Source organism: Salmo salar, chromosome ssa11 (genome assembly GCF_905237065.1).
Source record: "Salmo salar chromosome ssa11, Ssal_v3.1, whole genome shotgun sequence".
Classification (NCBI taxonomy): domain Eukaryota; kingdom Metazoa; phylum Chordata; class Actinopteri; order Salmoniformes; family Salmonidae; genus Salmo; species Salmo salar.
The window spans coordinates 90068901-90082307 of NC_059452.1; the positions used below are offsets into that span (position 1 = coordinate 90068901).

At 41.1% G+C, this 13407-nt stretch overlaps 2 protein-coding genes across 3 annotated transcripts; one reads left to right on the plus strand and one right to left on the minus strand.

The window, feature by feature from the left end:
* On the plus strand, positions 1–9704 carry LOC106563483 (barrier-to-autointegration factor). Of its 2 annotated transcripts, none has more exons than XM_014129114.2 (3): positions 1–140; positions 8178–8349; positions 8560–9704. In XM_014129114.2, exons 2-3 carry the CDS (start codon positions 8224–8226, stop codon positions 8704–8706), a joined length of 273 nt encoding a protein of 90 aa, XP_013984589.1. In that variant the 5' UTR covers positions 1–140; positions 8178–8223; the 3' UTR covers positions 8707–9704. The 2 variants fall into 2 exon arrangements, with proteins under 2 accessions (XP_013984589.1, XP_045545992.1); XM_045690036.1 differs by lacking the exon at positions 1–140 and adding an exon at positions 6845–7342.
* Positions 9705–9895: 191 nt separating this feature from the next.
* LOC106563484 (guanine nucleotide-binding protein G(I)/G(S)/G(O) subunit gamma-3) lies at positions 9896–13407 on the minus strand. Its single transcript, XM_014129115.2, has 3 exons — positions 13178–13407; positions 11409–11508; positions 9896–11292 (listed from the first exon to the last, which is right to left on the minus strand). Exons 2-3 carry the CDS (start codon positions 11505–11507, stop codon positions 11164–11166), a joined length of 228 nt encoding a protein of 75 aa, XP_013984590.1. The 5' UTR covers position 11508; positions 13178–13407; the 3' UTR covers positions 9896–11163.

The window sequence follows — 13407 nt, forward strand, 5'->3', positions numbered from 1 at the left end:
AGCGGAAATAGCACAACGGCCGGATAAGGAAGTGATATTGGAATTTGTGAAAACGTACATCGATCTCATACACAACCAGTGAGGTAGCTACCGTCTTCGTGGTTGGAAACGGGCACAACCCGTATACCTTCAGAAACAAGGTAATTTTCAACCTTGATCTTGCTTTATTCAAGAGAAACTATTAAAAAAAAACAAGTATGCTATTGTTTTAAGGTTGTAAACGTCTACGCTTGATCTAAATCTCAAATTGGTGGCACAGGAGGAGACCGCGGTGCAGGTTAACGTTAGGGAGCTAGTTGGCACACAATCAGTTTTACATGAGTCAACATTTAATAGCCATGTGAGTTTCGATTTAAATTGTGATCCAAACATTTGCATAGTTAGAAGCTAGTTATTTCGGATTTTTTAAAATTTTTTAATCACACCCATTTGTTAGCTAGCTATGCTATCTGCCTGGGTTGTTTTGCTTGCTAGTTAGCTAATGTTAGCTAACTAACTCACGAAGTTGTTCGGCGCGCAGTTTCAGACTTTCAAAAATATGCGCATGCTGACAATTTAGCACACTAGCAATATAACTGTGCATACATTTAAGTAGATATTGGTCCTGGGCACGGTGTTTCCCATAACCATCGTTATTAACGTTGCACTTAAACGCTCGGAATAGAACAGCTGTCATTATTTTTTTTGCCTTCCTGCGCCACTTTATGTACAGATCTCCGCTAAACAGCCCAATATTGGATTAAAGGAGCAGGGCCGGTTCCAGGGATAAACTGTCGCTTAAAGGCGTCCTCATGCTTCCCAGTCAGAACAGTCGGGTTTAACGGCGGTTGGCATCCAATGTTAATGGTGCATTACCGCCACCAGCTGGAAAGGGTATTGAATAAACAACTAAAAAAACATTGCGGGAAAGGGGGACGACATCATACAAAAACCCATCCCACGTATTCAATCACAGTCCACTCCAAAATACATCCCTATGGCAGTACATTCACCAACAGGATCTTTTGCACAGCCTCAGCTGTGAAATCATGGAGACCCCAAAAACCTCAAGCAGCATTCAATAATTCCAATTTTCTTATTCTCCACTTGTGCTGTACAGTTTATGACCATTGCGATAAATAATAAACTCCACATTTTTCCATGTAGTATTTCACTATCCCTCCATTGATGAGAACCCTTCATTGGTCGTGGTGGCTCTACTATCATTGTTTCTTCCCCGTCACTTGTTGCTTCCAATCTTTTCACTGCCTCCAGATAAGAAACTCGCTGGACACTCCTTACCCTTGCCACCTCGTTCTCCTTCACCCTAACAGGGCACTCCAGGAATTCAGGTGCATGTTCACCTTCACAGTTGCAGCGTTTCACTTCATCTGGCATACAGTACTCTTCCCTTCTGCACACACTCGACACATGACCAAATCTTCCACAATTATGTTGCTGAAGGTGCTTGTGCACAAAAGCTCTTGCAGGGTATCTCATGAATCCTAACATATGAGAAGGGAGAGACTCTTCATCAAAGAACATTAGCATGGAAGAGGTTAATGTATTTTCTCCATCCACCATACAGGTCAGTTGACGTGCACCAACCACTCAATCAATGTCTTTAGTAATATCCTCTGCCTTGTTTTCTTGTGCCACCCCAAATAGCCCCCTTGATAGGCGCCCAGCTACGAAAAAGCTATGAAAAATCCATACAGGAAGCATTCCACGCCGATATCTTTGAGTCTTAACACTTCTGCTCTGCGGACACACATCAAAAATAAGACGACCACTTGTGACTCTCACCGACTACACTTCAACACATTCCAGATTTCCCAAGTAGCATTGATCCAAAACCACTACTCAAACTAAAAACTAGCCTGATGGTTTCCAATTTTGCTTCTCGTGTTCATTTTTGTTCTCAATTCTTTTTCACTTTTGGTACTATTAGCTTCACCCGACACACTAGCCGTTTCAAACAAAATCAGTTTGTCTTCTCCACGATCAACGTCTACCAGCCAAAACAGTTCGGAGGAGTTTGTTCATATATTGTGGCATTGTTTTGGACTTCAGTAAGGGATTTTGCACTGTTTGGGCACTTTTCTTGGGGTAAGCTGAAGTCTACACCCCTTCATCAGTGATTGGTCAACAGTAGGGATTCTTAAAAAGTCAGTCATTCAATGAGAGTTGACTCATGACTTTTTTGAGATACTACATCTTAGATGTCAAATTGCATGACAGATCCTCTGCAAAAACTCATGTCATTAATTTTGAAGTTAACTTAGATTAATTGTGACTTGAGTTAGTGTATACTGGCTACAGGATCTCAATTAATAAACTGTACTATTGCTGCTTTTTCCCCTTGTTTTTCAAGCGAAGGTCTTATGGGAGTATGCGAGCACACTCGTTCAGTTCGGCTGAAACATGCTGACGCCTCAATCTCCACACAATACCCCATAATGACAAAGCAAAACAGGTTATTTTATATGTGCAAATTTCTTAACTTCATACGGCTCATTGGGACGCTAGCGTCTCACCTCGACAACATCCTGTGAAATTGCAGAGCGTGAAATTCAAATGACAGAAATCGTAATATTAAACATTCATAAAAATACAAGTGTCATACATCATTTAAAAGCTTAACATCTTGTTAATCCAGCCGCGTTGTCAGATTTCAAAAAGGCTTTACAGCGAAAGCACACCATGCGATTATCTGAGGACAGCGCCCCGCACAGAAGCATTACATACATTTTCCAACCAAGCAGGGGCGCCACAAGTCAGAAATAGCGATAAAATAAATCACTTACCTTTGAAGATCTTCATCTGGTTGCAATCACAAGGGTCCCAGCTACATAACAAATGGTCCTTTTGTTCGATAAAGTCCTAGTTTATATCCCCAAAAGGTCTGTTTCATTGGCGCGCTAGACTCAGTAATCCACCGGTTTCCCTCATTCAAAATGCAAACAAATGAATCCCGTAAGTTACCAATAAACTTCTTCCAAACATATCAAACAACATTCCTAATCAATCCTCAGGTATCCTAATATGTAAATAAGCGATAAAATTTAAGACAAATAACGAAGTATTCGCACTCACCGGAATGCGCCACAAACACTACAGCCAAAATGGGAGCCACTTACTAAAACTACAAATTCTAGCAAATTTTTCAAAAAACATGCGTGAAACTCTTTCTAAAGACTTGACATCTAGTGGAAGCCCAAGGAACTGCAATCTGGGAGGTCTTCCTTTTTATATTCCCATTGACAGCCATAGTAATCAAGGGTGAGCTGAATTTTTTTTTTTTTTTTCTGGATGGATTGTCCTCGGGGTTTTGCCTGCCATATCAGTTCTGTTATACTCAGACATTATTTGAACAGTTTGAAACTTTTAGTGTTTTCTATGCAATACTACCAATTATATGCATATCCTAGCTTCTGGGCCTGAGTAACAGGCAGTTTACTTTGGGCACCTCATTCATCCAAACTTCCGAATACTGCCCCCAAGCCTGAAGAAGTTAAATAAAACAACTTTTACATAAGTATTCAGACCCTTTACTCAGCACTTTGAAGCACCTTTGGCAGCAATTACAGCCTTGAGCCTTCTTGGGTATGTATTTGAGTTTCTCCCATTCTTCTCTGCAGAGCCTCTCAAGCTCTGTCAGGTTGGATGGGGAATGTCGCTGCATAGCTATTTTCAGGTCTCTCCAGAGATGTTCAAGTCTGGGCTCTGGCTAGGCCACTCGAGGATATTCAGATACTTGTCCCGAAGCCAAGACAATGCAGGAGTAGCTATGTGCTTAGGGTCATTGTCCTATTGGAAGGTGAACCTTTGCTACAGTCTGAGGTCCTGAGCGCTCTGGAGCAGGTTTTCATCAAGGATCTCTCTACTTTGCTCCGTTCATCTTTTACCTGATCCTGACTAGTCGCCCAGTCCCTGCCACTGAAAAACATTCCCACAGCATGATGCTGTCACGAAAGCTTCAACGTAGGGATGGTGCCAGGTTTCCTCCAGATGTGACGGTTGGCATTCAGGCCAAATAATTCAATCTTGGTTTCATCAGACCAGAGAACCTTATTCTTCATGGTCTGAGAGTCCTTTAGGTGCCTTTTGGCACGCTCCAAGCGGGCTGTCATGTGCATTTCACTGAGGAGTGGCTTCCGTCTGGCCACTCTACCATAAAGGCCTGATTGGTGGGGTGCTGCAGATGTTGTCCTGGAAGGTTCTATCTCCACAGAGGAACTCTGGAGCTCTCAGTGACCAGCGGGTTCTTGGGCCTTGGTCAGGTAGGTGACCTTCCCCGACTGATCAGTTTGGCCGGGCGGCCAGCTCAAGGAAGAGTCTTGGCGGTTCTAAATTTCTTCCATTTAAGAAAGGAGGCCACTGTTTTCTTGAACTTTGGTACCCTTCCCCAGATCTGTGCCTCGGCACAATCCTGTCTCGGAGCTCTACGGACAATTCCTTCGACCTCATGGCTTGGTTTTTGCTCTGATGTGCACTGTCAACTGTGGGACCTTGTATAGATGTGTGTGTGCCTTTTGCAAATCATGCCCAATCAACTTTACCACAGGTGCCTCAAGTTGTAGAAAAGTCAAGGATGATCAATGGAAACAGGATGCACCTGAGCTCAATTGAGTGTCATAGCAAAGGGTGTAAATACTTAAGGTATTTCCGTTTTTATTTTTCTAAATTAGCAAACATTCCTAAAACTTTTTTTGCTGTGCCATTATGGGTATTGTGTAGATGAAACTCTGTGGATTCAACATGGCGAATGACAACTTCGAGCATCGATTTGACTGAGGAAGGTACTTCTGTACCTCCCCATTACGATTCTAGCCATGCATTATATAAATGCCAATTCATGGAGGGAGATTGCAGAGACGCTTGGGTCCGACCCAACCACTAGTCTGAAAAAGTGGGGTAGGATTCGTGACGACAAGTTCGTCAAGACAAAGAAAAGAAAGGGCCACAGTGGAGATTCCGGAGGAAAGGCTTCTCCAGAAATGTTGCTGCTGGCTTGTTTGGCATGTGGAGCATGGGAAGACTGAAAGCAACATGCCGTCTTCACCAAAGAATGAGGTATGTTGTATTTTATATTGTAGTCGACGAAAAGAGTAGCTAACAATAGCTAGCTACTTGGCTGGCTAGCTTAGTTGCATACTGTACGTGTGCAGAGAAAGCAAGCCAACCAAACTAAAGATATTTACTACTTTTGATCAAACATTTTGTCATAGAAAGAAAATCATAAGCTTCCCACATTGGTAACACAAGTTAAAGTTAGCAAGGTCCAGAAAGTCAAAATGTTTCAAATGTTTGAGCAGAGTTGAGTAGCTAGGCCAGGCCTACTCAGCTCAAACTTTTGCAACATATGATCTATTGTAGTCTCTGTAAATGATATGAGGTTAATTGTTCATTTTGGATATGTACTGAATAGCCCTCAACTTTTTTTTTCTTTGACAAGGCTCAAACATCAGTGAATGGAGACAGCACCTGGTTTTGTTCTCTGCGCCCAAGCACTACCTCAGTACTGGGGACAGACTGGTCATCGGCCCCTGCACTAAGCTGCAGTGCAGAATTAGAAACCATCTCCATGCAGGACCTGGCAAGCTCTATCCTGGGCTCACCTCCAATACCTGCTCCACTGGCTTGCTCTTCACCGACGCCACAGAGCAGTAGCAGGGGTGAGAAGGGAGAAAAGAGCTGCAGACTAAGCCCTTGACACTTATGAGACCAGCCACCTGGACAGCTGATGGAACAGGAGTATTTCCGTCTGTAATAAATCCCTTTTTGAGGGGAAAAACTCATTCTCATTGGCTGGGCCTGGCTCCCAAGTGGGTGGGCCTATGCCCACCCATGGCAACACCCCTGCCCAGACATGTTAAATCTATAGATTAAGGCCTAAGGAGTTTTTTAATTGACAGATTTTTGTATGAACAGTAAACCCAGTAAAATTGTTAATTGTTGCGTTAATTTTTGTTCAGTATAGAAAGAAAATACACATTTCCAGGAACCATAAACTAAGTTAAATGGATTCCAACATTCTATAATCAACATAGCTGGATAAGGGCGCATGAGGTTCTCATGTAGGGGGAAAGCTGCGTCCCCCAGGAAAACAAGGACTTGGCGTTGTGGTACCTGACAAGACAGCTGGTGGTAAATTGAGGGTCTTCTGTGGCAGTTTGGACCCAAAAGAACTCTTGAAACACTCCACCATAGCTCTCTAGGCCGTATGCCCCTACATCCACCATTGTGAACCTGTAGCAGGCATCTTCTGTCTCCGTATCTTGCCTATTCATATGTTGCTAGGTACATAAATCTAGTAGATCCCGGACAAGTCACACAACTTCCATTTTGTCACCAGTCAAGCGTCTGTGTACATTTTTTTTATTCTCCCGCAAGTCTTTCTTGTTTGTCCATAGATGGCTATTACCAGCTCTTCGCCCTCTACTGTCCTGGAGTAATATTGACAATTGTTTTTGTTTTTCAAGCAAATGTCTTTTTAGGTAGCATGCGAGTGCACTCGTTCAGTTTGCCTAGCCGCCAGTCGAACTGAAGCATGCTAACGCATTTAGGGCCCCCGGCCGCTATGAGATCCTGCTAGGAACTCTGTCTGGGTCTCAACATTTGGTTGTGCATCACCAGTTTCATGTCAGTCACTGACAGTCACTCAATTATCCATGTCAGCTAACAATTTTTGGATTGGCAGTTAGTCAATCCAGCTATCTAAAGTTGTAGTAATCATGGCCAAATACCGACCGGGCACATGCCCAGGGGTCCGGACCTCCAGGCCCCCCCCCCCCATCTTGATGTTAGTCATTCTCACTATCATATTATTATGTCATGGCAAAATGTATAACATTTCAGGAAATTAGCTTTAATACTGCACAAAAATAAACTCAAACAAATGTTTTGACACGGTGGTGGGGCCCCCCCAACCAAATCTTTCTTAGGGCCAGCGATAGGCTAGAGCCGGCTCTGTAAAGGAGCCTAATGTTACCTTAGTCCAAGGGCCTTACATGTTCTGTTTTAAAGGATGGCTCTGGAAGCCACAAACCCCAAATACTCCATCTAAACGTGAATCTATTCACAATTGTGATACGGTTCTAGAAACATAATTACCTCTACTTTCATATCACATAAGTAATTTCACAATTCAAAATACAAACTTACGGTACACTGTTTTAACTGTTGCAGCCGACACTTTTTCAGTGACATGTTTTGTGGCGTCTGTATCGTTTATACACAGGTGTTTGGAGATGCAGATAGCTAATTAGCACAGGTAGTCTACTCAGTCTTCCGTCTGTTTTCCGTAAACAAGCGCTGTAACATGGAAATATAGCTGTGTGGGAACCCTAATCCTATAAAGGTGTGTATCAATTTAACCATTTTGTTTTTATAAAATTATTTCTCACTGATATGAAATAAGGTCCGTACGCTTCCAAAACCGTACCACAAGCGATACGTGTTAATGTTTGACCGATCATCGCGGGTCTTAACAAAACAGCCCCATACAGAAAACACATTTTGTCCTATGACTCGTGTGTAACGTAGTGGAACTGACAGTCATGATCAAGGCTACGCTGAACATATAATTACATGGTTTATTTTGTATCTCTGACAGCGTTAACTTAAAAACAAAGTTGACTACAAACAAAGTTGCCAATGTCTTTGCAATTGATACAAACAAGCGGCGTATAAAAAGATGTGCCGATTGGGTAAGCATTAAAATAAGCCGCTTCAATATTTACAACCGTAGGTGGTAGATAACCCTCTAGGAGCTGATCCGTCGTCAATGAAATAATGTTAAGGTAAGATTTGAATGGAGAAGGTTGATCCAAGAGCAGCACTCCCTTTCTTTCGATCCTATCATTATCGACACATGCTCCAACAAAACACTTAGAGCTCGTTCTCTCTGGGTGGTGTTATGGGTAACATGGAAAGATTTTGGTTTCAGTTTTATTAGTTGATAATGTCACTTTGGGGTCATAGGGCACTCCAGTCCCAAATACTGTATGTTCTAAACAAATTGTGACACTACTGTGAATCATGGATACAGCTACACCAAATATGATTAGGTTTCCTGTTTTATGGTTACACCATATTGGTGTTGATAAATTGTGTGCCTCTGCTTCAACGTCTTCAAATGAAAAAGGTGAAATAATAACCAAACATTTTAGTAAATTGCTTCATTTTCTATTCAGTGTCCTGTGTGAAGGTACTTAAGGTGTTCACTGACAGAAAGCAGCCATGTCGTCAACATCCCAGAAACACAAAGAGTTTGTGGCAGAACCCATGGGGGAGAAGCCAGTCAATGCACTTGCTGGCATTGGAGAGGTGCTTGGCAAGAGACTGGAGGAGAAGGGCTTCGACAAGGTGATGCAGAGTTTACTTAACTTTGTTGGAACTTTCATAATGGAACTTTTGTTTTGTGAATTTCTACATTTTAGGCATGTCATAGTAAGTACAGCAAAGTCAAGAAGACAATGCAGTTGTGCAACTTTTACCAAGTGTTTAGGTTAGTGTATTGTCATTCATGTTCTCTTACACTTTTCCTACTCCATTCTCATTTGCATACATCTACAGGCCTATGTGGTCCTGGGTCAGTTCCTGGTGCTGAAGAAGGATGAGGAGCTATTCCGGGACTGGCTGAAAGACTCATGCGGGGCCAATGTCAAACAGCAGGGTGATTGCTATGGCTGTCTGCGTGAATGGTGTGATTCTTTCCTGTAGAGAAGGTTTTGTTTTTTCCCGTTTTATATAACGTTATCCCAAACATCTATTTACTTGTGGTCTCACATTAAATTTCACCTCATATGGGAACACTGCACATGAGGCAGTTAAGCAAAGTCATACATTGTAACACCTGGTTATTTTATACTAGAGTCACAATTCAGAGACCTATGGATGCTTAAAAATTAGTAAGACGTACCTTGCTGCAGTCATCCATGGGGTTGTTTCACCCAACTGTGTAGATCCGTAATCCTGACCTTTCCTATGATTTAATATCTTTGGCCGTACAGAAGCCTTGGATGAGTTAATTTGTTTTCCTGCACTTTATATTTCAATTTTGTTCTGTCAAATAACCACTTTTTATAATTACTATCCCTTCATAAAGTTATAACTAATGCTTGTACTTATCTCCAACTTTCTGACAGTTTGCCCCTGCATTTATTTAAATGAACTTGTCGCTAAATTAATTAGTAGCATTTTAAACCATTTGACACCACATGGCTTTTATATCTATAAGATGTTGCACTGTTAATTTTACATCTGAGTTTACAGGAAGCAGTTTTAAGATTTACATTTGTAATTGCTCCATGTTATCTTATGTGTTTGTTTTAAGAGATGTTGAAGGAATGCCTTAACGTTGTAATGCAAAAGCAACATTTATCTGCAATGTACCTTGAGTTGTGGAGCAGTGCATGCGGATTAAGAAGCTAGCTACTACAAATCACCTCATTTTCAATCTTCACACAAATGAAAGCCTGACGTAAAACCACAGTAAGTAGCACTGTTTCAGGAATTAATTTATGAGCATACTTGTGTTGCTCTCTGTTTAATCGTTGAAGGATGGTTTTACTGAAACACTGGTTCATGTTTTTGCATATTGACTGTGAAAGCATGTTTTTATATTTTTCTTTTGAAAGAAACAACTGCAAGATCTGGACAATTCTGACTTTGTTTTGTTTTTTGAAAAAAATAATAATAATAAATTACATGCAAAAATATTTTGGTGACAGGAGTATTTAATTTTGTCTTTGATTCCCAAGTCCCCTTTTATTCAAAGCTCTTAATTTGCTTTGGTAAGAAATATTGACAGTAAAGGTTTAAGGAACACTGATCTAAAAATAGTAATAACATTTCTGAACTTGATCAGATAAGCAACCAAAAAAACTGGTCTCAAAGAAAACCATACAAATCGCTGTTATGTATTTATTAAATGTACTGCTTATTTTTGTTAATGTCATATAGCCTTAGACATCCACTTGACAAATTAAACCACTTATTTATCAAAACAACATTGATCATTGTTATTGGAAACCCGTCATTATAGACCGCTGATCTTGTTAAGGCGGCTGACCACCTCTTGTACATACAGCGCCAGTGGAATTATTTGGGTTAGTGTGTATTGACTTGTCCTCTTACTGTCCTACTGGTCCACAGTGGCGCCTACACCTCACGCACATTTCTGCAACAGCTTAAAGTGACATACAGGACTTTCAACACATCACACACAATTATTATTTTTTTAACAAACTCAGATTAGGCAATGACTAGTGTGTATTAAAAGTTCCAAATAATTACAATTCATGTGTAGTTGTCACCCCTCCATCTATTTGAAAAATGAGATAGGACTATGAGCTGTTTTACATATGTATATCCACTTTTATGTTGTGCTACAGTTCATGATTCTATAAGGTTCAATGTGTTTTAAGTATGTATACGCATAACTCCAAATATATTTTAATGGTTGTTTATGTAGATCTACTTTAAATGTAAATTTTGGTTGAATTAGTCTTGATTTTACTTAGGAGAATATGTACATATGCAGCCTTTCATAAGATAAAGCAGGCTACATGAATAAGTTATATTTAGCTTTGTGTATGTGGTGAATGCATGTACATTGAGTATACAAAACATTAAGAACACCTGCTCTTTCCATGACAGACTGACCAGGTGAAAGCTATGATCCATTGTTGATGTCACTTGTTAAATCCACTTCAATCAGTGTGTAGATGAAGGGGATGAGACCGGTTAAAGAGAGAATTGAGACATAGATTGTGTATGTATGCCATTTAGAAGGTGAAAGGGCAAGACAAAAAGTTCCTTTGAACTGGATATGGTAGTAGGTGCCATGCACACCAGTTTGTGTCAAGAACTGCAACGCTGTTGGGTTTTTCACGCTCAACAGTTTCCCGTGTGTATCAAGGGTGGTCCACCATCTGAAGGACATCTAACCAACTTGACACAACTCTGGAAAGCATTGTAGTCAACATGGGCCAGCATTTGTGGAGAATGCTTTCGACACCTTGTAGAGTCCATGCCCTGACGAATTAAGGCTGTTCTGAGTGCAGGGGGCGGGTGCGTGCAACTCAATATTAGGAAGATGTTCCTAATGTTTGGTATACTCAGTGTACGTTATGTTCTGTCTGGACAGTGTTTTTCCCAACCATCCTGTGGTTTGTCTCAAAGGAGTGCACAGAAGAACTTCTTCTCCCTGAATGGGTTCTCTGAGGTGGGCACAGGGGTGATGAGGGGGTCCTCAATGGCGTGGGCATCACAGTATGCCATCAGGTCTGCAGCCGCTTTTGATACCTGAGGATGGCAAGTAGTGGGAATCAAGACTGGAAGTGAGGGTGTGGGTATTTAGTGGAGACTTAACAAGGCGCGTGCAATGTTTCAATGGATATGATGCCTCGGGCAAGGCTTACCTTGATCCTGCAGAAACTGGCTTCAATCTTCAATTGCTCCACCAGCTTCCTGGCTTGGCCGACACTCATGGTGCTGTTCACTGGGGTGTCTCCTTTCATCCTGTCAAGAGAGCCAATGAAACATATGGCGCATGAGTCACACTAACACATTCAATAATTTTGTTTTAGAAAAAAGACACCTAACACTGACAGCTGGAAAGGCAGATGTACGGCGTGACATTAAACTATTTCACTATTTATTCTAGGTAACTTACATTTGTATGGATTCTTATTAATGAAAATATACACTGAGTATATAAACATTAAGAACACCTGCTCTTTCCATGACATAGACTGACCAGGTGAATCCAGGTGAAAGCTACAGTATGATCCCTTATTGATGTTACTTGTTGAATCCACTTCAATCAGTGTAGATGAACGGGACAAGACATGTTAAAGAAGGATTTTTAAGCCTTGAGACAATTGCGACATAGATTGTGTATGTGTGACATTCAGAGGATGAATGGGCACGAGACAAAATCTAAGTGCATTTCAAGGAGGTATGGTAGTGAATGCCAGATGCACCAGTTTGTGTAAAGAACTGCAATGCTGCTGAGTTTTTCATGTTCAACAGTTTCCTGTGTGTATCAAGAATGGTCCACCACTCAAAGGTAATCCAGCCAACTTGGCACAACTCTGGAAAGCATTGGAGTCAACATGGGTCCAACAACTCAATATTAGGAAGGTGTTCCTAATGTTTGGTATACTCAGTGTACATTTTTATGAATCACTGACTGCATCCAATTCCACTCCCTCCTAAATTTGACACACTTATTTTTTTTTAGCTCATTCACTTCAATCTTCCTCTGCTCTCCTCCTTCCCCTCCTCTGTCTGTCTCTATCTCTAGGGACCAATGGTGTAATTTACTACTCACTTGTTAAAAGCTCTCTGCCCAAGAAAAACTATATCTCACCTTGATATAAAAACATCTTTAAGCTATAGGACCATTTATACTGTATACATTGATTATATGGACAATTTATTTGCCTTCTTACGGATAGTCAGCTTGTTAGTTAAAATGTTTTTATGCACTGGCTAGAAGAGAAGTACAATACACTTATGTCCAGAGGCCAGGTATGATTTTCTCTACCATACCATGCCACTCTAACTGTATTCTATGACTAACATAAAAGTGGTTACATTCTAATAAATTCCATCATCAGTATGTCTCTTATGTGTTCAAGCAGACCGCATTATGATCTTCAATGGCAGACATAAACCTCTAGAGCTTGTAGAAGGTACAGGAAAAAAACTTGCTGAAAACTAATAGTTTTAGGTCAGGCTAATAGGATGATAAAGACACATTTTGTAAATCTATTGGATATGGTCAGCTTTTTATGGGACCTCGTTTGATGGGAGAACTATTTGAATGGCTGAAGCAACCAAAAAACTGGGACAAATGCACAGATATACACTTGCCTCGGCACACACAGATACACCCGATGTGTGTGAATATCATCACATCACATCAACATCAAATATGCAAGGGATATAAAGCAAACCACTGCCTGCTTAATACAAATCAAGTTGAAGTGACAGCATACTGAGAAGGTTCAATAGAAAATAAATAATGAATGGACAAGAAGTGTGAGGAGAAATGGATAACCGGAGAAAGAGAGAGAAGCAACAAGACCAGTCCATATAGGAGTCTATTTCTACCATTCTGGTCCTCTCTCTCCCCTCTTAATATTCCTTTCCTTCATCAGCTCCTTCTCATCTTCTCCCTTACCCTTGTTGTATTCCTCTTCAGGTGCTTTCTCTCCCTCCTCTTCTCTCCCTCTCGCTCTCTCACCCTCTATCTGCCTGTGTTTGTGATTTTAGTGTAGCTGAACCCCACCCCTCATACACAGTGAATGCTACACTGTTCTGTACAGTCCAGTGCACTGCAATTCTGCTACAATGAACATCAGACTCCTGGTACATGCATAAGAACCCCCTCTGCAGTGAGTGGAACCTTCC